This window comes from Ananas comosus, linkage group 4 (genome assembly GCF_001540865.1).
Source record: "Ananas comosus cultivar F153 linkage group 4, ASM154086v1, whole genome shotgun sequence".
Classification (NCBI taxonomy): Eukaryota; Viridiplantae; Streptophyta; class Magnoliopsida; order Poales; family Bromeliaceae; genus Ananas; species Ananas comosus.
The window spans coordinates 3,681,968-3,708,921 of record NC_033624.1 but is presented as its reverse complement, the minus strand read 5'-3'; the positions used below and the strand labels follow the sequence as shown (position 1 = coordinate 3,708,921).

The 26,954-nt window shown below is 40.0% G+C and overlaps 1 protein-coding gene, 1 long non-coding RNA gene and 1 pseudogene across 2 annotated transcripts; all 3 read right to left on the bottom strand.

Moving 5' to 3' along the window:
- LOC109709164 overlaps window positions 1–25,767 on the bottom strand; it is a 29,157-nt pseudogene extending 3,390 nt beyond the window's left edge.
- LOC109709165 (TATA-box-binding protein 2) lies at window positions 4,022–10,984 on the bottom strand. The gene is made up of 9 exons (XM_020231253.1): window positions 10,361–10,984; window positions 8,584–8,671; window positions 8,249–8,320; window positions 6,648–6,698; window positions 6,471–6,515; window positions 6,287–6,379; window positions 4,951–5,052; window positions 4,786–4,859; window positions 4,022–4,506 (listed from the first exon to the last, which is right to left on the bottom strand). The coding sequence occupies exons 1-9, from the start codon at window positions 10,435–10,437 to the stop codon at window positions 4,503–4,505; spliced, it is 606 nt and encodes a 201-aa protein (XP_020086842.1). The 5' UTR covers window positions 10,438–10,984; the 3' UTR covers window positions 4,022–4,502.
- On the bottom strand, window positions 13,674–14,168 carry LOC109709166. The gene is made up of 3 exons (XR_002215893.1): window positions 14,027–14,168; window positions 13,814–13,926; window positions 13,674–13,687 (listed from the first exon to the last, which is right to left on the bottom strand). It is a non-coding gene; the product is annotated as an uncharacterized LOC109709166 (long non-coding RNA).

Below are 26,954 nucleotides of genomic sequence, written 5' to 3'. Positions count from 1 at the left end.
ACTATTGAAGTTGAAAAGGTTTCACAACAATTCGATCCTCATTTTCAATTACAGCTCATTTTCAATTACAGCCTCAAAGTTTCAATTTTAACAATTTTCTCCTTTAAGTTAATACTATGTAACAATCAAGTCCTTTTGTTAGTCTTATGTCAAAAGGAAAAAAGATACCACGTCAGCATTGTTGTTGTAGTTACTGGCATGGCAGTTTTTTCGGGGTTAGCCCTAACAGCAGATGATGCTGACAGCCTGACACGATGTTTCTTTTTATCATTAGAATATCACAAGGACATAACTGTTATACTAAACAAATTTGAAGGACTAAATTGTGGAACTCAGGGTGTAGCAGAAAAACAGGTCAAACTTTAGGGATCATACTATGAACTAAACCTAGAAGAAAATATATATATAAACATGATAGAGCGATTGGGTTAAAGCAATGTCTTACCATTCCTGCCAATTGTGACACATCCATGAAGAAAGCTAGGACAGCGGCACAGATACCAATTAAGATTGTGCTCTTGACAGGGACTCGAGTTCGTTTGTTGACATCGGAGAAGAAATGTGGCAACAGTCCATCTCTAGCCATTGCCATCAGTGTAACATACCGGATTTTGATATAAAAATAGAAATAAATAAAAATTAGTGTGAGATACTCTTTTTATTGGATTTAGAGAAATAAAATATAAGTCAGAAGTGACTTGTGCTGAAATCGGAATGAAAACAGAAGATTTAGAATTTTCTGTTAGAAACGGAACAAATAAATTAGCAGAAAATGCACAATGTCAGAAAATTATGAAAACTGGAGGATAAGTCAGAATTATTTTTATGAGGCTAGATTTAAAGTTTCATATCATTTTGACACCTGGAAGGTGAAAGCAAAATCCGACGACTATCTAATAAAGATTACAGTTCGGTAGGATTTTCGGTGACCAAACGGGGTCAAAACTGAAATATTAAAATTTTTTTGTACTTATTAAGTAAAACCGAGCCTGACTGTCAAATTTGAGCACAAACGGACATTCAGAAGGGCTCCGGCGAAAAACGTCAGTTTGTATCTGCTAAACTGATGTGAATAGTGTATTGTTGAGGGGGCTGTTGTGTAACAAAAGGAGCTTCTTCTCCTCCTCCCTCAGCCCGAGCACCAACATCACACGCACACATGGTGCTAGTGAGAGAAACTCCTCTCTCTCTCTAAATATCTGTCTCATCTCTCTAAATCTCTCTCTAAAAATTTGAGGGTTGGTGGAGAGCGAGCTTGCGAACGCGTTGGGAGCGACGGATCGAGCTTTCGTGCGCCCGTTGGAGCGGCGTGCTTCCGTCTCGGCGTTCACGTTTTGGTAAGCTTTTGGGATTTGGCTTAATCCTTAACTTTAAGTGTTCTAGTAGCCTCTAATGAGCATTGTTAGCGTGTTGCTCCATTTAATTTGGATTATTTGAAGGTTAATTACATGTTAGGGTTCCGAATGGGGTTTTGTAAAATATAAGGGTTTGATCTAATTTGACCCTCTGTAAACCTAATTGCTAGGTAAACGAATGCGTTGGCGAGGTCGGTTCGGCGATTCGTTGAGCCGTTGTAAAGATATTGAAGAAACGGACTATTTAGCTTCGTTTCCGCCTGGAGGGCCGAGGCGACATCGTAAAATCATGAAAACGGATTTGGAGTACCGTGACACATAACCGAAGACCTATAATTTTCGGAGCCGCGATTCGACGCACGGTTGGGGAGTATTAGCAAAATCGGGCCGAACCGGACACGGGTGCCGCGGGAGGCCGATTGCAAGTGTTGACAAGCAATCGGAAAGCAATTTTGTAAGGACTGAGATTTTGGCAGTGCAGCTAAACTCTCTGTTGACGATGTTTGTCACGCCCCGGGACCGACGCCAATTTGGCCCGACCCGAGCACGTCAAACAGACGCCGAACGGACAGAGTTTCCCCTATCCGCCCAAGGCTCATCACATGTACAATTTCAATAAGAAGTGCACTAGCGGAAACATACACAAACGGCTTACACGAGGGTAAGCAANTCAGCCCCAACATAACCCTTGGGTTGCAAAATTGCTAATAAACCCCTCAACTTTCATCTTAATACACTGCCTGGACTGGGCAGTTTTCGCAGGCAGGGACCGGTCTCCCCGAGCAGGGACCGGTCTCCGAGAGCTCTCCCAGCGCAGCCAGAGCTGCTGCGCGCGATGCATCCGGTCTCCCCTTGTGGGACCGATCTCTGGGGGACCGGTCTCTCAAGCAGAGACCGATTCCCGAGAGCCATCCCTCCAGGACTTAGCCGATTTCTCGGCTGTCTCATCTCATACGCGTTCGGGGACCGGTCTCTCCCACCAGGGACCGGTCCTCGAGAGCTGAAAATCTGCAGTTTTGCAGAATTTAACTCTCTAGCTCTCGAAAACCTTCTTTAACTCACTTTTACTCATTTTAACATCTTCGGACTTTCCAAAGTATACCGTCCTCGCACTTTGGTCAATTTGACTAAAGTTCGATATTTATTTTCCGAATTTTCGGTATATTACAATGTTTCTGTGTGTAATTTAATTACATAAGCACTCGTCAAGTTTCAGGAGAAAATGAGCTAGAATGGAGAAGTTACGCGACCAGGACCGATAACTTAAAGTGAATAGTAACTCCGGTTTTTCGGATGAGCCTGTGAGTAGAGAAGGGTTCTGGTGCGTATTGGACTCCGTTCATAGCGATCCAATAGCTCGTTTTGATCTGTCCAGCTATTCTGGAACCATTGGTGCTGACGGATTTGGGTTTTGAGACACGATTTTCGAGAAAAAGGAGTTTTACCGAAAAGAGGGTTTTCATTCTTTGCTGTTCTTGCATTGTGAAACCCCTCGTGCTCCGTGCTTGTGACCTAGAGTAGGCTAAAGGATGTTTCGGGTCCCTACTAGTGGTAGGGAAGTCAAATTCAAGTGCGAATTTAAGGTTTAGTGGGATTACATAGTTGTACATGTGTTTAGTATGGAATAATTAGAGAGAGGATGGTTCAGTCGCAAATCGGCGATGAAATCGGATGAAACGAAATGGTGGTTTCGATGCTCTCGTCATGCTGAACGCAATGGTCCAGTCGAATCGAAAATCCGACGGACGGATCTCCGGTAATTACAAAGTTTCGCTAAGAGGTCAAAGCGGCATTTTTGGTATTTCGCGCGAAACCCTGATATTTTATGTGCCGAATCGCGTGAGATCGGACGTGGAGGTGCGTATGTGTAAAATACGCGCGCTGTGAGGGACTTGGCTGAGAATATTATCCCTGGGAGAACTATCTTGCAAAATGTACATATGTATATAGTAGTTGCACTAGGGTTTCATGAGGAAACCCTAGCTTTTGGCCTTCCCCTTAGCCGAACTAACCCTAGCCGACACCTCTGCACCTCTGCCCAACCCGTGCACGCACCCCAGCCGCCGGCAAGTGCCCCGACCGCCGGAAAACACTAACCCGGCCACCCCTCCATCTTTCTCTTTCAACCGATCCACCACCCTCTCGGCCTGAGTACGCAGGGAAGCACCTCCGGTGCCGATCCCCGCCGGCCCCCGTCGTACACCGCGCCGCCGGCTACCTCCTCGCTCCGCGCGGCAAGCCAGACCCGGCCAAGGCCAAGCGCNATTTTTCGCTCCCCTTAAGCAGTTAAAAGTTACTCTCAAAGATGATATTCACTATTTTTATTTCAAAGTTCACAGTTCAATTTCGTACGGGCACAAGCATGTGAAATATTAATTAGGTGACGTAAAATCCAACTTAAGTTAAAACACTTATCATAGTTGCAAGTTCTACAATGTTGAAAATAAAGTGAAAGATTTTGTATAGACATTAAATTTCACTCCACATTTATCGAATACTATAATATTTTTGCATAAATCAGAGAGATGCCAAATAAGATATTCGCACGTCCACACATAGCACATTTTTAATAGTATGATTCATGCAGAACCTTATAATGAAAACCATTTGGAGAGTCGGTAAAAGGCCTGCAAATTTTAGATCAAATTTACAAGATTTAACTACTATTACTCCTCGAAGAAACTTGTTTGAGTCCTTTTCTTGCTGTTCTTTGTAAATATTTATACATGTTAAGCACAAACAATGCATCATGAAAACATCATCATCATGCACTTTTCGGAACTTCCCGATTTACATTTCAAAAGTTTTGAAGCCGAAAAAAGGCAAGAAAAAATAGTTCAGTTTTATTAGGGTTTGTATGAACATTCAGATCATGGCAAGTCGCGCCTTGAATAACTGTCCATCTCCCCCCCCAAAGGTTCCACACTTCCACTCAACTGAACTTTTCAAAGAAACAAAAAAGGGCCCCAAAGCAACAGCTTCAAGAAGTCCTCACAGCAAAAGCTCTTCGGACATAAGACAACGAACATCGTCACGTTGCGCAAACTCCGGCCAGCAAGAAGGGATTTCTGTCCTATATACAGCTGAGAAATTGATTCGGTTGATGGCTGCTCGGCAAGATGCTCTCTCAATCTCTGTTCACTTCCCTTACCTGCACACCGGCAATAGACAATTAATGATTAGACTTTCAAAGGATACACTGCTACAAATGTAGAGAGGTAAAAACATGTAGCGCATTTTAAAATGGATATCTGAAGTTCCTCGCTCCTCTCTTCCTCGCATGTATAAGAAACACTACGAAATTCTAGCAAAATGTGATAAGAATATAAATATTCTGAAGCGATAGAAGGTGATAAAAACTCAGTTTGTTAAGCAGTTCATCGCAATTTCAAGCGAAAATATTGAAAATTTAATCCGAGAGTTATCCTACCCTTGCTGGATTTTCCTGAACTCTGTAAGGACGGGATATATATTCTCGAAGGCCGTGTATGTCTCATCTCTCACCTGCATAGAAAATCGAAGAAAGATGTAAAATCGGATGGATATAGAACAGTTGATGTTTCATCACAGTTTTTTGTCGATGTGGAGGACTCACCTTGGCTCCAGTAAGCACAATCTTGCCGGAAACGAAAATGAGAAGCACGATCTTCGGTTGCTTCATTCGATATATCAAACCCGGAAAGAGTTCTGGCTCGTACTACAGAAGCAAAACACAAGCAGATGCATTCAGATTAGGAAAAGCAAGTGAGGATCAAAAGGAAATGACAATTTTACAGATTTGATTAATTTTAATCTCTGTCATGAAAAATCCCCTACAAATGTCCTGGGTTTTGCATAGCTCCCATCGATAAGTAGGTGCCTAAATTCCGCCCCTCACCCCCATGTCCTTCAGTTCCCTAGGTTTGATTAATTTCAATGTCGGTCAGACTACCATAGACAAATATGTTCATCGGAATATGCCTTTGATTTGATTTCCTATGAATATATTCATAGGCTCCATTTAAGATTGCGGGGAGATCGCGTTACACGTGGTAAAAAAGTACGATGAGAAATATACTATTCGTTTCTATACATAATATTGTGTTTTGTATATCACAATAAGTCAATTACTATGTATTTTTTGCGGTCCCACTAGAAAACGCAGAAGCGTATCTTTATATACTTTTGCCCCAACTCCATTTTGCCCGTTAGTGTTAGATAAACCTCCATGCAAAAGGGCCCTTTGTTTGTAGATTGATAACTAATTTAGATTGAATTACCAAAAATGCTAGTGTGTTTAGCCCTCAAAATTTCCCATAAAGAAATTCCTCGCCACGACAGTGACTGTGGCTCCATTTGGTGTTTCTTTATGGTTTATAATTTTACACATCCTTTCATGACTTTTGATTTCAGTTAAATTCTGTTAGAACTTAAATGTTACCATCAAGAAAATTATAGGATATTCCATCTTGTAACAGAATACTCCGTTTGATTATGGAATATTCCTTTTAATATTACAAACACTATACCATAAGTTAATAAAATTAAAACTCTCAGACTTCAGATACTATTTCATTTCAAAATACAATGTGCAAGTCTAAATGTGTTTACAATATTAAAACCAGCATTTTACACTACCTTACAAGCAGCAACCAAAACATCACAAAGGGGGATATATCAATTTTAATATTTCATAAGAGTAAAGTGAACATTGAGTAACCTATAGAGGGTTTTCTGCAATTTTGCCTTATCAGATATCAGAGATTTCAAAACAACACATACCATAAACTAATCAAATGGAGTATGAGGGATCCAATATTACATTTTTATAAACCTCTTATGATAACAAGTTATCACAAGTGAAAATCAAGACCAAAAAAAAAACAGAAACAATACATGATCCAAGGCGCAAATTTCACATTTTGAGAGAATACAAATGGAGTATTACTTACACTAGAGAAAGCACCGTGAGAATATGCAAGGCCCTCAAGTCTTATCGGAAATTTGACGTCACAGGAACCAACAATGTTTTGAATCTTGAAATCCTACAGTCCAAAATTAGATGGTGATAAATAAACCGAGACATGTCTGACATTAAGGTTGATGAAGAAACTCTTAAAAAAAAAAAAAAGATACCTTGAATTTAGCAGGAAAACCAAGCTTTTGAATAATGCGAGCATACTAGAAGCAAAAAAAAAAAAGAGCCTGTTAGTTATCTACTGTTTTTTGGTCAGAAAAACCAATGTCAAAGAGAATAAGCAAGAAGCACAATCTAGGAAATCAATGATGTAAATATGGAATATCGTCAAATACCTTTCGAGCAGCAAGTTTCGATTGCTGTTCACTCTTTGCTCCAGTACAAACCTGACAATACACGTTTTTATACTAAAGTCCATCACTGAGCACTAACATAGTGAAACAAAAGCATCTTAAATCAGTTATTCGAAACAAAAGAACGGCCTAAGCTCAGGTTCAAAGCCTAAGAACTGAATAAACTGATGTAACTGACTATAATAACTTCCTATATAGTAGCTGTTAGGTGATGATCGAAAGGGTGCGGCGCTTAACCACAACACTGCTAGATTCAAAATACGTGAGGAGAAAGGATCTAGGGCAATATTCTTCATACAAAAAGCAGTCAATTGATATCAAAACCAAAAAACCAAAATATGTAAGTGCCCACAGTGCCGTACTGTTCCGATAAAATATCGGCACAATACGATCCTCATGCTGATGGCATTGCCCAAATCCCTCTTTTGCTTGAAATTAGCAAGTAATTACATCAAATCCCTCTTTTGCTCGAAATTAGCAAGTAATTACATCAATAAAATGCAAAAAGTTTGATAAAGAATTTATAATAAGGAATTAAAATATATTGGTGCCACAGAAAATAAATATTCTATGCCGAAGTGTATCAGCACACATGTATTTTTGTCAAATGGCATATATCGGTAAGGCACAGCACGTGCGTGCCATGCCAGCATAATCCCATATCACAGCACTTAAATCCTTGCATCATATTGACAACACAAACTGAATCAAATGAGCTACCAGCTCATTAAGAGGAACTTTTGTGGGTGGTGCATCAATAAATCTCCTATAGGTGCTACAATGCAAGCACCTATAGAGATCTAAGGACGATAGAGATCCATAGATGCAGCAGGGCTTCCTAAACCTCTCTTTTAGGCAACTGAGAAATCTGTCGAGTTCTGACAACCTAAGAATAAGGAAGAGTTTCTAAAAGAAAATCTCTACAATTCTAAGAATCCTTAAACCGCCTATATAAAGAGAGCTCAAGATTGAGTACAAACCAAAATAAAATCATAATGAAAATTTGAGTACAACATGTAAGGTCTCATCTTATCATGAGAAACGACTATAAGAATGAAAGCTAAACAAGGGATACAACTATAAAATTCGGAATTACATATATGCCCTTGAAAATTTAATCTCTCAACTCATCATGAGAAATGACTATCAGAATGAAAGCTTAAACAAGGGTACAACTATAAAATTCAAAATTACACATATGCCCTTGAAAATTTAATGTGTTACATAGATGCGGCAGAAAAATTAACTGTTTACATATATGCCCCTTAGAATTACAATTTGTTACAAAAAAAACACGGATCTCATTTAGGGAAGTTACCAATTCACGAGATCGCAGTTAGTTACAGCTAAATCAAAGCCTTCACACGTGAGCATTTATGTAAAAAAAGCCACAACTTCCTCAAAGATATATAAGAATCCGTTATTGCAAGGAATATATGTGAAAAAGTTCGAGTTCTTGATGAGCTTATATGAAAGCTTGAATATCACAACAGAATTTCATGAGGGTAGATAGATAAGTATTTTTTTTATAAAAAAAACAATGAAAGCCGCACCCGCATAGCTGCAGATCGAAGTCAGCTTACCATTTTTCCCGATGCAAAAATCAATGCTGTGGTTTTTGGTTCTCTTATTCTCATGATTACTGCAGCAAAACGCTGTTTAAGGAGATAGGAACAGTTAGCAGAAAAGGAGAAATATTTTTACCTCAACAAACTAATAATAATATAGAACACATGCAATCATAATGTTAACACATCTATGATTGAAACTGATATTGGAAAAACATAAAGGATAATAAAAAGTGTGTGTTCATATTCATCAAATTATTTCACCCTGAAAGTAATACAATTTGGAAACAAGGGAAAACAAGCACAAAAATGACAAAAACAAAAACATGTCGCCAAGCTCTATTTGATACCTTAGGATTATACTCCGCATTCCGGGCTTGCAAAGCTATGGCTTTAAGATCCAACTTGCAGTCCAAATTGACGGTTGAGACAATATTCCTGGACATCATACCATTAGTTTTTGCAAAATCAATTGCCAATTGGCTCATTCCTATATCCTTACGTGGCAATGGATTAGACTAATACACCACAGATAACAATAAAAACATTTTTTTTTCTTCGAGGTACAATGTGTAACAAAAATAATCAACTACTCAATACTACGTCTGTTTGTAACTTCCCCCACTCACAACAGTATCACGAGAAAGATTTGTGTTTGGAAAACGAAGCAGCAAAATCAGCATAGATTCCCATAACCCCCATAACATCTTATTTATGAGAGAACACAGACATAGTGCACGAGCTTCTTTTGATACAGCCACAAGTTTAAAAGAACCATTATATTAGACAAAAATATAGCTGGCTGACTGTCTAGCTGTTTTTAACTGTCACAGCAATTTTTCCTCTTATGGAAAAGCAAAAGAAAAACCATATAGCTCAGTGATTGCGGGGCATCTGACATGAATTCTTGCAGCAAAAGGGCCTCTACATTTTTTCAAGACGGCATTTCTAACCAGAAGCACACAGTAAAACTCACTACAATAGGCAAAATTTTACTCGAAAGTCAGAAAACCGGACATTCAACCATCCCAAATCATATGAGATTTGAAAAATGACCAATGTACATCTTAGGGGGCATTGATGTACAAAATTAATTCAGAAACTGTAACTTCATAGAAACAATCAACTCTCTTACGAAGTATATAGTAACAATTCACTTTCCAGGTGAAAACAATAATTTTATTAGGTTATAGGCACCTAACCTTTTTCCCAACAGACAGATCTAACTTCTAAAATCAAGCTTTAGATCCTACAAGCTGAATAAAACTTGGTCCTCTTAGATAAACTTCCAAAACACATGTAAGAATTAACTAATCAATCAAATAAGATCCCCCTCTAATCAAATATATACATAAAATTGTGGAATCTGGAGTCCGTGCATGAAGCCACATCATTCCTTCCTATAAAAATATAAATTTTACTGAGAGAATTTGTAAATGACATGAAGTTTTGCACCTTTTCGCTTAGTGAAAGGATAAGCATCCCATAGCAAAAGGACGAATTTACTAACAAGCATCCCTCAGGTAAATGATGAGTTCACTGATTTAAATAACATCCTGTGCATGTTCATCACTTAAGAAAAGGTTTTCTCCCCTCGACCTCAAAGTTAAAGTTTAAGAAAAGGTTTTCTCCCCTCGACCTCAAAGTTAAAAGTTCATAAGCTAAACATTCTTCTTCTTCTTCTTCTTCTTTTCCAATCTTTGTTTTTACATTTTTTTTCTCTCGAATTTTCTTGATTTGAATTATTTTATTTATTAAATTTTATTCCAAAAATTAAATAAATATAATATAACAAAAATAAAAAAGTATTTTAAATAAATAAACAGTAGATAAAAACTTATTCTATATCTAAACTATGTATAATTATAGATCAAGAATATTTAAAACATATCTTAAATTATTTGAGATTAAAAAAAAAATTGAAATCTATAATTGAGTTCATCATTATCGATATTTTTAATATATTTCAGCAATCTCTTACGTTATGAATTTTCGACCGTAGCTTGTCCATTATAAAATGAACCATACAGCACTCAAATAACTATTATAGCCTTTTATTTCCAAATTAATGTTCCTGATCGATTCCAAAACCTTCGTTCTACGAAAAGGGAAATAATGAGAACTTACTGGAGAGTGGGAACGATGCCGGACGGATGCTTAGAAAGGTCAACCGGCTGGCTCCCCTCCAAGACCTGATCGGCCATCTCCGTCTCCCCTCCCAATACCACTATTTTCCCCTTCGATCCAACAAATACTCCTTCAAAAAACCCTCTTTTACACAATTTCTACACTGGCTCCTATTTTTTATCTCCTAATCTAACCCAAAATTGTCATATATTATATACTTTCCGGCGATCTAATAGCGTTTTATTAGGTTTTCCTACCTACCGGACAAAAAGAAACAGAGATCGGACGCGAAATCGCATGAAATCTCAAGATGAGAAGTGGAAATCGACGGATCTATCGATCTTTTGAGAGATCTAGGGTTTCCGATCCGGGAATCGAAACGATCGATCTGAGCGGGAAAACGAGGAGAGAGGGCGAATTTAAAGGGGTTTAATGCGCGAAAAAATGGAGTCCCGGTTCAAAAAAGGGGTCTTTTTATAGAGAAGGGATCGGATTTTGGAGGTAAAAAGGGAGAGCGAGAGGGAGAGGGGGGGTGTGTGGGGGGGGATTTTAGGGTTTCGTTTGGTTGTGAGGAGGAGGCGACGACTCTTATCGGTCGAGAGAGAAAGGAGGGGAGGGGGTCGGTGGAGGTAGCGTTTTGTAGCCTAGGGTTTGGTATTTATAGTGGTCCACCGGTTGGAAGGGTAGTAGCCGGTGGACCCGCGACGCGACCGGGTGTAGCCGGTTTGGCGAAGGTGGTATTTATATGCGGTCTCTAGAAAAGGTTTCCGTTGGAGAGCACTTGGTGTACGTGAAATGACGATAATGGGCCCGTGAGTTGGGTATCGCGTAAGAAGAGTATGAGGGTAGGATGGTAATTTACTCTTCCGAGTTGTTAGTTGGGGGAATGTGCTGATTGATTGAAGGGTATAGAACAGGTCGATTTGAATGTACGGTGAGGATTGAATACGGCTTCGTATTAAAAAAAAATTGAACGGTTATGATATACAGTAATCTGAATTTTAAAAAATCAAGCTAATTGTGATAAAAATTTATAAATAGTTGATCAATCAAATCATTCTAAAAATGCTAAAAATTATCCAAACATTCAAATAAAAGAATTTATTCTAATAATAATACAATTTATTTGGATTTGTACATGATTGAAAATTATTGAAGGAATAAAAGAATTTGATGCTAGGTGGCTAATTGTAGTAATTATATTTTAGTGTATTTCATTTGATTTTCATGTTATCAATAAACTTACGAACACTCATGGCGTGTTTGGGTTGAAGTCGGAATAAGAATCAGAATCAGAATCGAAATCAAAATCGAAATAAACTGGAATCGGAATCGGAATGATTCATTACCTAATTCTGTTTGATCCATCATCTGAATCAGAATCGGAATAAATTATTCATATTGTCAGTGTTTGGTTCATCTAGATATAAAAAAACGTAATCAAATTAATATACTAACTTTATTTTTATAATATATTAATTTAAATTTCAAATTGAAAATTAAATATTAAAAATTTACATCAAAATTTTGAAATAATGTCAAAATTATAAATCTATTTTTTAAAAAAAATTAAACTTTGACGTTGAGTGGATAATTCAAAATATAAAACTAAACTTCGATTTATTTAAATTCAAACTTAAAATTATAATTTAAATTTTAATTTGAATCCATAAATTTTAATTTAAGTTTGAATTAAGCACTAGGCCACTAATAGTTTATACTGTACAAGAACCATTTGCAGGCCAATGTTGGCCCAATTCATCGAACAACTTCAGGCCCACTGGGCCCAAAACATGACCCTAGTTATGTTCCCAATTTTTGCACACATTTAATTATTATTTTCTTTTAAGGTTAAGCTTGTAGGCGATTCATAAAAAAGTAGAGTTTGATTACAAGATTGAACACTTTTGAAAAAAAAAAAAGAGCACACTTTGATATATAAAGAAACAAGGAGAAAAAAGTAATATCCCCAAAACTAAAATGGGAAAAATGAAAGTGACTTCCCAAATCTATGAAAATAATAATAATTAAAAAAAGATATATAGATTTGTCCCCCAAACCTACAAATCAAATCCAGAAAAAAGAAGGAAAAAGAAAAATGGAAAAAGAACTATAGGGGACGTCACTTTAGGCCAATTCAACAGATTACTACCAAGAATTTTTAAATTGTAACCTTTTTAAACTCAATGGGCCCAAAACATGAGGCTATTGATGTTCTCAATTTTCCGCACGTTTAGTTATTATTATTATATATGGTACATAAAGCTGATCTCAAATATCACTCATTTTAATCTGACTATTTATATTCTAAAGAATTTAATTTCACTATCTAATCTCTTGGTTTATTTAATTTAAGCCAATTAATAACTCGTTTACTTAAATACATCGCTTATCTTTACGAATTAAAGGATTTGGTACTGAAAATTAAGTGGGTCCATCAAATCACTTAAATCAAGTAAATTAAAAATTCGGTATTAAAATTAAAATTTTAAAAAGCAAAAAATAGTTGAATAAAAAGTATTTACAGTTCAGGAAAAGTTCTATTTGTTTTTTTACCTTATTACAAACTAGAGCCAATTACTAGTAGCATTGAAGTATGCATGAAAATGTTGTAAAAACCCAAGATCTCCTTAGTTTAACTTAACAATCAAAATAAACAACAACACAAACACAGAGATAAAGAGCATTAATTCGCCCAAGACCATTCCCAGTGATTAAGCCATTGCTTCAAACTATTTACATTGCTTTGAGAGATAAGCATTGTATGTTTCCCACACACACTATCCGTATACATATAAATATATGTGTAATGAACAATAAATTGAACTCTAGTAATACAAAGACAACAGTATGTGAAAACGGTGGGATTACAATACACCGTATTAGCAAGTTACTGCTAAATATGTTCTCTACACAACGTATTGCGCGGATGTTTTGTAAATCTCGTCCGCATGCGCTGCAGGGACGTATACCACATCGGTCAAAGAGCTATGCGTTCGGCCGTAGAATATGTACACAAAAACCCCAGTCAAAAGCCATATGGAAACACGAAACCACGTGCTCGCTCTGCATAAATTCAGAACAGTTTTTTTTTTTCTATGTTTAGGTTTCTTTGTAAAGATGAAAAAATATGCCTACTCAAAACTCGAAATGGTAGGAAATCCTTCCATCCAAATTGCTGCATGAAACTTTTGAGTTTTGAGAATTAGATTAAATCTGAGAAACACGAAACAGCGGGTTCAACAACTCACCCGAGATTTATCAGCAAGTAAGCGTTTATGAGGATGCACATGACTGGCAGCAAAGGAACAAAGGGGCATATGAATCCTGGAAAGAGAGAGAGAGAGAGAGAGCAGAAGCACTTTTATGAGAAGCAATTTCTGCGAGGAATCAGATTTGCCCGAATAACTGTTTTTTCGTAAATTTTGATTGGTAAAAGAAATGATTGTGTACCTCCGGAATGTCCGAAACTGTGCCGCCCGTCATCTTGATCAATCCAGGAGAGTACAGAGAGACCCACTAGCAGGAGCAAACCACCAACAGAGCAAGCCGAATAACGAACAGATCTGGAAGGAAAATAATAAAATGAAATCAGAATCAGCATTGCACAAATAGTTGTAGGAGAATTATTTAATGTAACCAAAAAAGATGAAACAAGGTAAATACGTGGAGAGCCCCCGTCAACTTATAGGCGATTTTGAAACAGGCCCTGAACATTGTTTATTTATTCCTTCGAGTCGAATTGGAGACTGTTAAAAATTAGGAGCTTCATTAGCTATAAGCCGTGAAATATCTATTGGAATCCGCATTTCAGNGCCGCCGGCAAGTGCCCCGACCGCCGGAAAACACTAACCCGGCCACCCCTCCATCTTTCTCTTTCAACCGATCCACCACCCTCTCGGCCTGAGTAGGCAGAGAACTACCTCCGGTGCCGATCCCCGCCGGCCCCCGTCGTACACCGCGCCGCCGGCTACCTCCTCGCTCCGCGCGGCAAGCCAGACCCGGCCAAGGCCAAGCGCAGCCCTGGTTGTGGCCCGCGCGCTGCCGCCACCCAAACACGGTCGCGCCGATGTCCAGGGACTCCGGTGACCCTCCGCACACCGTCGCCGCCGCCCCGTAGCCGCTGGCCGCCGATCTGACTCTCTGCGGCCACCCAGGCCTGGGGCGGGCAAAGCTTGAAACCGCAGGGTCTCCGCCTATTACCGCAGCTAGAGGCCAGTCGCGCCGACCTTATACGGTCTCCGGCGACCTCCCGCTAGCCGCCGCTCGCCACGCCGTCGTTCCCGCACGCCGCCGGTCGCCGCTCGTCCACCCTGCGGCCGCCCAATTGCTGTGCGGATCGGGGCCGAGCCACCTCAGCTAGCACACGTCGCCGCCACCCACAGCAGGGCGCACCATCTCCCCCTCGACCTCTGGCGACGGAGCGACGTTTCCCCGACCTCCTCCTGCCGCCGCCGCGCCGCCGGGAAACCTTGAACCCGTGAGTTAGTGCACCAATTTGATCTCCTCCGCCGCGCCACCGGTTGCCGCCCTCCGCCGGCCAGCACCCTCCCCGGACCTCTCGCACCGACTGTGCTTGCCGTCCGGCCGCCGGAGGCCAACCCTAGCTCCCACTGCTCCGGTATGCTGTTTTTAAGTTCCAACATAGTAGTTTAGCTTTCCGGTGATCCGATGTCGGGAAGTGAGCACGATGATCTAGGGTTCGTGCTGAACATCGTGCTCACCTCCGGCAGGGGCAAGGATGCCCTGGTTAGCGAGTTAATTGCGATCTTGGCGCTGTGCGCGCTGTTTCACAGGTTTTCGCGTCGCTCGTGCGCGTGCCACAGTGGCCAGCAGTGCTCCGAAAGGTGAGCACGGCCTCTGGCACGCAGAAACCTATCAGCGAGTGTGACGGCTTGGCTAATCGATCCCTGGTTTGCGTATACGGATCATAAAAGCCCCGAAATCACATAAAATGATGTGATTCTATGTATCGGTGTGGGCTTTTATTCTTTTTGCTTCGACGTAGCTGCTGTTGGCAGCAAGTTAAGGATGAGGATAACCTCTGGACTGATCGTCCAAGGCCCCAAGCCTTTGCGAAAATCAAAAAGTGATTTTCGGAGCGTTTTTCGGCGAAATCCGCCGACGAAACGCGATTTCGGTTCGGAACTCTTCCGACGATACTAGGTGATCATTTGCCACGTCGCTGAGCCTTGTTGGCTGGTCACTCGCGTCGTTTCGAGGGTTCGGAAACGACGGGTGAGCGACGGTGGGTTCCGGTGTCGAAATCGATACTTCCAGGAACCCGGATCGGAACGATTATCCGACGATAATCGTTTTGGAGTGAGTTAAGGTCTTTGCTACCAAGTCACACGTAAATTTGTATTTAGTGGCAGCGGGTGACTCGTGGTACGAGTCGGTGAGTTCCGGGACAGTCCGTGGGTCCCGGCGGAGTCTCGGTGCGATTACGGGACTACCGGCGTATTACGGCGATCGGTTTGGGAAACCGATTCTCGTGGGTTTATTTGTGGGGTTATGCTTTTAGGGTTTCTTAGTTGTGGGTTAGATACTAACCCGGTGGACCTTCCTTAGGTCCGGTTGATGTTCTTTCGCAGTCAGGAGAGAGGCGCGACATTCGTACAGGTGGGTACTTCGATCCGACGTTGGTACAGTGGTGCACGCTCGGTGATGGTTTCTTACCCTTGCTCTTTTGTTATTATCCATGCATATATTATATGTTGAGCTTTGCACCTCTATTGTTTACATTACACTCTACTCAGATGTTCCCATGCTTAGTATCAGGTGTAGGAGTAGAGTAGTCTATCTATTTGTGATACCTATGACCGGGTTGGTCGATTCTCGTACTTCGTATTAGTGACCTGGTTGGTCGATTCTCGTACTTCGTATTGGTGACCTGGTTGGTGGTTTCTTGTACTTCGTATCAGTGACCTGGTTGGTCGGTTCTTTGACTTCTGTTGTCCGATGACCGTTGAGGTCGGTGTACCCTGAGGGGTAGGATTGTCGGCTAGTGGCTGACGGTAGTTCCAGATTATAGTGATACATTCCTGTGATCTATTGGTTGGTTCTTACATCTATACTTTAGTTGACCCATCGAGCAGTATTTTCATACTTTTGAGAGGATGTAGAGTCGTTCCATCCTAGTTGACCTGAGTGGTCGGTTCTTGTGCTTCCTTACAGTTGATGACCTATACGGTCGGTGAGCCCTGTGGGCAGGATTGTCGGCTGGTTGCCGACGGTTGACCTTTGAGCATATCAGCATTGACCGCCCGAGACTCGTTCGCATTTCACGAACACCGGCGGTCTGATCCATCGCAAGGGGTGTTCTTTTCCGAAAAAATGGTTGCAGGTGTCAACCCATGAGCCCTAGAAGGGTTATATGCATGTTAGAGTGGCAATGGTACTGTCAGGAGGTTTGCGGTGCGGACCTCCAGGGCACAGGCTTGAGGTTCAGGTGCGGACCAACAGAGCAGCAGATTTCAGATTGGGTATATTTGGTCTATACATCCAGTTGACGCATATGTCTATAGTAGCAGTCGTTGCATGCATACTTACAGTTCTTACTTTACAGTCGTCTTGCTACTATAGTAGATATTCATGTATGCTTTCTGTTCTAGTTACAGTAGCGGTAGCCGTTATTCAGTATAGTTCCTACTTTCTTTCAGTTTATTGCTACTGTATTCAGTATATCTGCTCATTACCTTGTTTATCTCTTCCTGATCAGGTGAGTACTTATGAGGAAGTGAATTCTCGAAATACGAGGATTAGACTTCATCCAGGATCGACCAAGGGTCGTGTTGGTGAGCTTTGGAAAAGCCAAAGATGTCAAAATCACCAAAAGTGCATTGGAAACAAGTCCACGAGAGCAAATAGTGTGAAACCTGCACTGGAGCAAAACTGCTCTCGGGGACCGGTCCTTGGCAAGGAGGGACCGGTCCCATCAGCGGGTGTTGCAGGGTTGCTTAAGGCAACCGGTCCCTGGCAGGGAGGGACCGGTCCCCGAACGCGAGCCCAGCGTGAAAAGTCAAAAATTGGCTAAGTCCTGAAATCCCAGCTCTCGGGAACCGGTCTCTCAGGAAGGAACCGGTCTCCCGAGGACCGGTCTCTCTAGGAGAGACCGGTACCCGAACGCGTGACCCGAGCTGAAGCTCTCGGGGACCGGTCCCAAGTCGGGGAGACCGGTCCCTCCGCGCGCAGAATGCCCAGTGAGGGCTGTGCAGAGGATGAAAAGTTGAGGGGGCCAGCTGGATATTGTTATATTAGAGGGCTTATTAGTCCCTCTCTCCCTCTCACTCTCTCATTCTACTCCCTCTCTCTCTCACACTCTCTTGCTCTCTCTCTCTAGAAGGGAAAGAAGAAAAAGAAGAAGAAGAGGAAAAGAGAAGGAAAAGAAGGAAAGGAAGCAGAAGAAGAAGGAGATCAACAAAAGGAGGCTTTTGACCTCTCCCTCTTCCTCTCTTCTCTCTTGGAGCTAACCTAGAGGTAAGCTTCTAACCCTAGCTTGTGAAATTTAGGGTTTTTGGGTTTTGAGCTTTGGAAATGGGGTCAAATGGACCCCTAACACCATTGTTGGTGGATTGAAGCTAGAGTTAGGGTTTCAAATTGCAAATGGCAAGATGGGAACCCTAGGGCACCAAAATAGAGTTTTTGGTAAAATATGAGATTGATCTCATTTGAGGCCTTGTAAACCTAATTGCTAGGTAACCAAACGCGGGGGCGAAGTCGGAATTTCGATTCGTTGAGCGGGTCGAGAGCTACCGGCAAAATAAGGCCGATTGAGCACCATTTGGACCAAGAAGACCGAAGCTTCGCCGTAAAGGACGCCGAAGCGCATTTCTAGAGCCTCCATACCCTGAAAAGGTGGGGGGTGTCATCCCGAAGCATCCGGGTTTCTTTTTATGTCTAAGTTAATTACATTGATCATATTGTGCTATAGAAATAGTAGTTGTACATTTCCATTTCCTTGCATGCTTACTTAGTAGTGTAGCGGGGTGAGCTTGACACGTGGACTAGGATAGCATGAGGAATTGGGTCTTGTGACATAAAATCCTATAGCGGCATAAAGAGCCGAACTTGGACATAGCCTAGTAGAGTGGCATTGAACTAGTGTGGTAGAAGCACTATGACATGAACAAGTAGCATGTAGAATAATTGAGACATTTACTACAATGACTAAACGAGTGGTATTGAGTCTAGTGTAGTAAAACTTGACATGGAACTTAGGGATAGTTAGAAGTCCCAACATTGATTATATATCATGATTGTGCAGCAGAGGCACATTGACCCTAGTAGACAGGGTATCCTCTTGTGAGGATTGGATCATACTCACTAGTCTGTTTTTGCTTGTCGGTGGTCGCTCCACCGAGGCACGAGTCTCCGGAGTACTTCACTAGGGGCAGACGTAGTTGTCCCGCAGACGGTCTCGGTGTGCGAGTGCAGTTTCTCCTCACCTATGAGATTGAGAGTGAGTCGAGGGTTTAACCTACGGGTTAACCAAGTAGATTGGGTAATAAACATGAAATGCATAGTAGATTTGCATTATTACCTTGAGTAGACACAGTGTATGTTGTAGTTTACATTGCTATGCACTTTATATACTCATGACATGATACTAGCATGATAGTAGTCGTTGCATGCATTATTATCATTGATGGCATGATAGAGTAGTTGTAGTTCATTTTCTATATATCTATCTATCTCTCTATCTGTGCCAGCTTAGACCTAGTGGGAAAACCGGCGGCGTCGGCGGCCGAACCCACTGGGAACTATATTTATATAGTTCTCACCCCGTGTGGTTTTGGGGTACAGGTACACACGGAGGCGAGTCGAGCGAGGACCGCGGCAAGGGCATAGCGCCCTAAGTGAGCCTAGTTAGTAGCTTTTCCTTTATGCATTAGAGTACCCTCGTGTACTAGATGATGATGTTTTGGTAGTTATTGGAGAGCTACTTATATTTTGGAAAACATGTATTTACATTTTGGAAGATGGAAAAATGTAATATAATCAAATGATGTAACTATTGAATGGTTGTAATAGTTAGACTATCTCTCTTTATACACTTGTACATTCACTCGTGGTTCTTGCTCTTAGTTATAGTGCACTTGTGTGCATCGTATCGATCATGTATGTTGTTTAAGCAAATTCCTGGGTGCTTGATTGTACATGATCTGGTTGTTTAGCCTTGGGCGGACAGGAGGTGTGCTGTCCGTTCGGTGGTCCGTCCGGCGCGCTCGAACCGTGCCAAATTAGTAGTGGATTCGGGGCGGGGCGTGACAGTAGTTTGTTGGTATCAGAGCAAGTAAGAGCAAGTAAAGAGAGAGTCTAGGATGGACCTAGGGGACCTAGGTTGGCAACCCTAAGGTGATAAGTACGTAAGAGAAACGTAAACCTATATCGGTTGAAGAAGAATCCGATTAGGTCGGATCGAGTATAGATCTCTAGTGTGACTAGAGATAGATCCGAGCGGTGTTAGTCCCGAGCTCGAGGAGTTTGTGTTGACGGCCGACAACACGACGCTAAGAGTTAGGACTAACACACTAGTGTACGTCCGCTTATGGCGGAGCTGAGTCGCGTAGTATAGTGTATGCGACGGAGTTAAGTGGGTTAGATGACTAACCCGGTTGTTGCGTTGCAGGAACAATGTCCCCAAGACGCTATGTGCGTAGGTCCGTTCCGGCACCATCTCCTGAGGTGCCTGAGAAAGCCGGATCTAGTGAAGTACAGGAGTTGACTCGAACCACTGACGTGGCCTGTGCGACGATTTCGCCGCCGGGTGGCTAGGTCATAGAGCGCGGTGAGCTGTGGAAGGCTGAGGTGCATGTGTGAGTTCCTTCACCTCGAGCTGGACAGAGCGCGGATTGTCCGCCGTTGATTGACTCAAGACCGAGTCGAGTGGCATAGTGTGACCAAGGTAAGAATAACCTTAGAAAAGAATAGCCAACGAGCAAGTTGTATCTATGAATAAAGAAAAGAATAGCTATGAGTAAAGAATAGTCAAGGACAAAGAATGACTAAGATTAAAGAGTAGAATTAAAGTAATCTACTTGGTTGGTTGCATAGTTTCATTTTGCATATTGAGAGGCATGACATGTAGTTCAATATCGAGTAAATGTATAAATATCTGTTATATGTTATTGGACTAACCTGTTGCAGTGCCTCATTAGACCTATTGGTTGAGCTTTTCCCTTGGGTGACCGTACCCACTGGGAATCTTGGAGTTGGTTCTCACCCCACGTTATTTTGGGGTGTTACAGGTTCGCATGTGAGCGGCGCGGTGGCGCGAGGCAAGGGCGTAGCTCCGTAGATAGCGGCCCTACCCCAGAGACCAGAGATAGAAGTACCCCAGTCGACTAGCTAGGGGTATAGACAGTGAAAAGAATACAAATGTTTCAAACTTGTAATCATTGTAATAACTAGATTGTATTTTGGAAGTTGAATGTAAAAGAAAATTGTGATGTAAAATACACTTGAGACAAATGTTGTAATAACTTAGTTGTTTTATGTTTTTGATACTTCCTTATGCAATCTTTGGTTGAATTCGGTTCCTGGTTGGAACATCGTGAATTGTATCGATTGCGACGCCTTGGACGTACAGGGAAAACTCCGTCCGCGGTACAGAAAACCCTGTCCGTTCGGCGGTCTGTTGGCGTGCCCGAACCCGACCAAATAGGCGGGGCACGGGACGTGACAATCAGTATTCTAGGCTGAGAGAGAGAGAGATCAAAACAGCAGGAGGCTTTCGTTAGCCTTGAGCTAACAATGACTCTCTTTGTAGAAGACTACTAGGATTTTGCAGAAGCTAATAAACATGATAGTGGATTTGACAGAGGCAAAATTACAACTGAACTGGCGATTTTTTCCTATCTATAAATTTGATGGCATGCCATACTAGACTAGATAGTGGTCAAAACAGAAATAGATTAGTCACTGCAACTACAAGATGATAAGGTAAAACAAGGTAAGAATCGAATGCACCAGAGCTATGTCCAATAAACATAGTAATTATCTAATCATAATTTCCCCCAAAATCAATTTCGAAGATATTTGTCCCTGAATTATAAATTCTACTCTCAACCAAAAAAAAGTTATCTTTGCAAGATTTTTTATAGGAGCATTTTTTGATTGACTATACCTGAGGGAGAAGAGAACCCATCAAAGTTGAGCAAAGAGCGAGCACAGCACCAGTTGTGACTATGTACCTATAATTGAATGACAAAATAAGAGGTCAAACAAGAACTGCAGAGCACTAGGACGAGTACCAACAGATAATGACAAGAGAAACTAACATTGAACACTGCATCCCGTGTCTTGAGAAAGCCGACGAAATAGGAGTGTCTGGGTCCATTGCGAAATAAGGTACGATGCCACAAATAACAATTGACACCATCATGTAGAGGGAACAACATATAGACAGTGCGGTCCCTATTCCCCATGGTAAATCTCGCTGAGGATTTTTTACCAGCAAATGAGAATAACAACACGATCATTTTGGACAGCAAAAGTACAAGGATCATTAGTGCGATTATGAAATGTACAAAACTTCAGGAATAAAACACTTTAAATGGGAAGCTTAGGGGTTAAATTGCAATATTGTCAAGATTTAGAGATTATTCATGCAACTGAAGAAAAACTATAAGCAGCACTTAATGAATTTAGGAGAGTTGCTCATCATGCATATGACATAAGTAATTTCTAGTGCAATTAGGAGGTTCTAGAAGCAAATTAATTACCTCCTCAGCAGTGCTAGCAACTGAATCGAAGCCTATATATCCACCAGACCCGGCAAGCATTCCATTTACTCCATAAGGAAAGTACCTGGAAATTGAATAGGTAGGATGAAATAACTGCTAGAACTTTCTACATTAAAAATTTTTAAAAATTCAGAAAAAAAAAAGGAAAAAACTACCTAGATTTTCTTAGTTCTCATTACCCTCCAGCAACAGTGTAGCCGACCCATCCAGTCTTGAAGCCAATATATCCACCAGCAATAATCACAAATAGCATGACACAGGCATTTAATGTTGTGACAATTGCTTGAACAAATTAACTCTGCATTAAAGAAAAAGAGATATCAAGTGATGTTTATGATAGCATTAACCAAGAATTACTAAATGAATACTTGGATCAAAACAATAACCTCTTTTATGCCAACACAAAGCAGTGCAGTTACAATTAATACAAGAAAAGCGGCCAATGGATCAACAACAATATCAAGCCATGGAATGTAAGCACGAGCTAGAAAAGAAGGAAGGCTATCTGGTCCACCGAAAAACAAGGCCTGAAATGATATTTAATAGACTGTTAGGCCAAAATTACAAACACTATTAGCTACTGAAAAGATCTTCATTCTTTTTCCAATCTGCTAACCAGCTTCTAAGGTACGGATCACATAAACGACTTTTCTATTCAATTGATAACATACAGAAAGATTCCATAAAATTGCAGAACAGCCTAACTCCTAAAGTGTGGACTAAAAAAGCAAAAAAAAAAAAAAAAAAAAAAAAAAAAAAAGTATTGCCTATACTCAAGAATGTGAGTACATGCTTAAAGGCTGTTTGGATAGTGAAAACTGCCGCCCCTCATATCTCGTGAGTCTCTTTGCCCGGCTTCTAAAACGACTTCTTGCTATAAATCAAAGCATCTAGAATCTAGATCTTTTGGCTCAAGTGAAAAACCAAAAAGAGACTCAAACCTGGAAATAGCATAAGCTGCTTCTATTTCTGGCTTTAGTGAATAGCTTCTATTTCTGGCTTTAGTGAATAGCTAGGTATTAATGAATTTTTAACAGAAAATCTATTTGCACATCCCTAAACAACTCTTCTTGAACTGCACTTCAAGAGATCATCTATCCAGGACAAAATGCCCTAAGAACAGATAACAAGAAATGTAATCTGACTACTGGGATTTTCAGAAAAGACTTGATAAATATGCAGTACACCTATTATCTGAGACCAGCCAAACTATGAGAATAGGAAGCCAATAGCTTAATCCAGTGATTTGAGAAATAATAAAGACACAAAGTAAGTGATTTCTTCAGACTCCAACTGTATGCCACAGAGTTTGTGGAAAAAGTGAACTGAATATTCAAGGAAAGGTACATCGAAAATATAAAATTATATGCTAACTGCATAAACCATTTGGACTGTCAGACTTTCAGAAACACGTAAACTCAGTTAAAACTCACAAAGAGAATAACCACAGTATGATGTATTATCAACTGAAAATGCAGTCACTTGGGAAATAAAAAGAAGAAAAAGAAAATGGAAATCCATATACCAAATTTGGGGATATACCGCACGCAACTGCTGAGCCGCCAATTGTATATTCCAGTATTAGAGCCCAACCGATTAACCAAGCAACGCTAAAATAATTAAGACACGGTTCAATAATTGTCATTTTCTATTTTTCCTTCTAAGTAAATAACACAATTTTCTTCTTGTTAGAGAAGAAAAGAGAGTTAAAACCAGCAAAAATCAAACCAATCAATTACCCTTCTCCAACACAAATGTATGAATAGTGGTAGGCACTCCCTGCAGAGGGGCAACGGCTCGCAAGCTCAGCATAACAAAAAGCTGAGAGTGCAGCAGCTATTCCAGCTATCAAAAAGGAGATGGTCAGGACAGGTCCCGCGTGTTCTCGAGCAACGGTTCCTACAAGAACGTAGACCCCTGCACCTATCGTTGAACCAACACCTGAACAAAGAAAAACAAATTTCTTAATGCAAGCACCTATCAACAACCAAAAATAAGATTTCGCGAATTGTATAGCTAATGAATTTGTAGTAAGAAGCCAAGCTATCATAGAGTCAAATTCGGAGAACAAATTGGCAAACAATCAGTTAGTGTTAATAGAATAACAAAAGACAGAACATTCAAAGAACAAGCAAACAGGAAAACACCAAATGCTTTCGACAAAGGAAACATGAGAAACATCACCCTACAATAAAATTCTTTTTTTTTTCTTTCCTTTGAGAAATGGGTTAACCCACTTGTATTAAGAAAACATAAAATAAACTAGTAGATATGTAGAGTCCGACTATGGTGCTTGTAAAAGCACCAAGCTCTTGGTGCTTGTGAATTTTTTACCGTTAGGTCTACGCCTTTAATTATTTTCACCCGTTATATTATACTATTCAACCAACCACCCACTCAATCCGAGGGGGCCCACATCATCCTAACCGCACATCTCTTAATCCAATGGCTAAAAATCTACAAGCACCAATAACTTGGTACTTTTAAAAGCATAGGAGCTCAATTCTAGATATATATACCAGACAATATAATATATATAGGAAGATCCATATATTAAATAAAAAAAGAAAATAACTACCAACTCAATACACACCCCCACCCACCAAAAATACAAACCAAAATACTAAATTATCTTATTTAAAGGAATTGTCCTAGACACTACTTCTAACTAAAAATTGGGGCTCAAGACAATCAAATCATATAAAAAGTCTACTAACTGAAGGATTCAACGTGATATCAAATAAGTAAGAAAAAAAAAAATCCCCCAATTCCGTAAAAATTAAGTCGAGGAGTGAAGTATTATATGCATAAAATTGTTTCATTAGTTCGAACAAGTTTATATTGAAATGCTTCAAACCTGTCCTTTATATTGAAATGGGACCAATTAAATTCTCTAATTACTCAATCATATTTAGAATCGAGTAATTCCCCAAAAAGTACAAAAATAGCGGAACAAATGAGCGGAAAAAAGGTCCACCACTGGATTTTTTTATTATTATTATTATTTTTTTTGTGAAAAGTGTTTGTAGGCAAAATTCACATCTTCTTCCTAAAACATACATCAACCTGAAAGGATTCAATTATGTCAACAAACTCAAAAAAGCAAACGATTCAAAGAATCAACAACTCCACATCATTCAATTACGAGTAAGCTACATCACGCTACATCCAAACAAACAAACAAATAAATCACAAGAAAAAAAAACTAATCCGTTTCCTAAAAAAGGCAAAGAAAAGGGACGAGATAATTAAAGCAAGGACGGACTAAATCAAACCATACCAATAGCGACTAATTGGGGAATCGACAACTCCTTGGCGAGTTGGTGGTGGCTCGCCGCCTCCGCTCGAACCCTATCGGAATCCACCTGCTTCCTCCGCATCAAACTCCCGATTCCCCATCCCCCTCCTCCTCCTCCTCCTCCTCCTCCCTCCTTGCTATTGCTCCCCTCCTCGATCCCCATGAAGAAGAGAACACGGACGAATCCGGATCAATTGGGCGAAGCAAACCCCTAATCGCCGCAACGAGGAGATGGGATCGAAGAGGGAGGGAGGGGTTTAGAGAGAGAAAGAGGCCTCTTTCCTCTTCCCCTTCGCGTGCAACGAAGAGGACGCTCTTCGACGAGATGATAAGAGGAAGAGAGAGAAAGAGAGCGATGGGAATATATAAAGAGAGAAAGACGGGAACATCACCCCGGGTAAAAGCGCGTAAAGGGATTGTGTACGGTTGCCAATTTTTACAGTTTTACCCTCAATAGGATATCCATTATATATATAAGACCCAAAAAAAACTGCATGCACCTGGTGTATCCGCGAGCATCGTGCACCAAAGCCTTTTGTGTAATGTGTGAGAATCTTTTGATTGTATTTAATTGTTCTTGTATTGCCGGTGTATATATATGGGGATAAAACTACACTCGGGAGCTTCTCAATTTTTGATCCATTGCTATGTATTAAATGCACATTTTTTAAGAGTTTGTTGAGTATTTTTTAATACTTAAATTATAAAAAAATAAATAAATTGTAGAGTGAATGATTATAATTTTTTAATAGAGGTAAAATAAACACGTATAGTAGATAAGAAAATTTTAGTAAAGAGCCCACGATCTGTTGCTATACGTTAATTTTGCTTTTATCTAATGATTTGTTTGATATTTTTAAATATTAAAATGTAAAAAAATTGAAATTTTAAAGAAAAAAATTATAACTTTTAGCAAAAGATAAAAGTGATGTGTGGCAGCAGATTTGACCTCCTTAAGTAGGCATCTTTAGGAAATTTTCTACTGAAGTTTTTTTCTGGGTCGGAGCTCCTCAACGAAGCATTTTTAGGAAGCTCTCCACTGAAGCTTTTTCTACAGATAGGGGTGACCACTATTTGGTTAAAATCGTATTGCCGAACCGAATCAATCTAATTCGGTCAAAAACAAAAAAAAATGGTTTTACCGGTTTTTTGATTTAAATGGTTCTGTATGATCTAAATTTTGATTTTTGGTTTTCGGTTCGGATGTCTAACTTGAAACCTGAATTGACCAAATTAACCGATTAAATAAGCCAAATATTTCTTTTAGGCTAAAAATTAAACTATATATTATTTTAAAAATATTTTTTAAAATAAAATAAAATTTTTTATTAAGTATAATAAACCATCATATATATATATATATATATATATATATATATATATATATATATATATATATATATATATATATATATATATATATATATATATATATATATATATATATATATATATATATATATATATATATATATCCTGAAATGGTCAAACTCAATGGAATATTAACTTCAAAAGACTTTTAATTGATATCCTCTTTATTACTTTTATA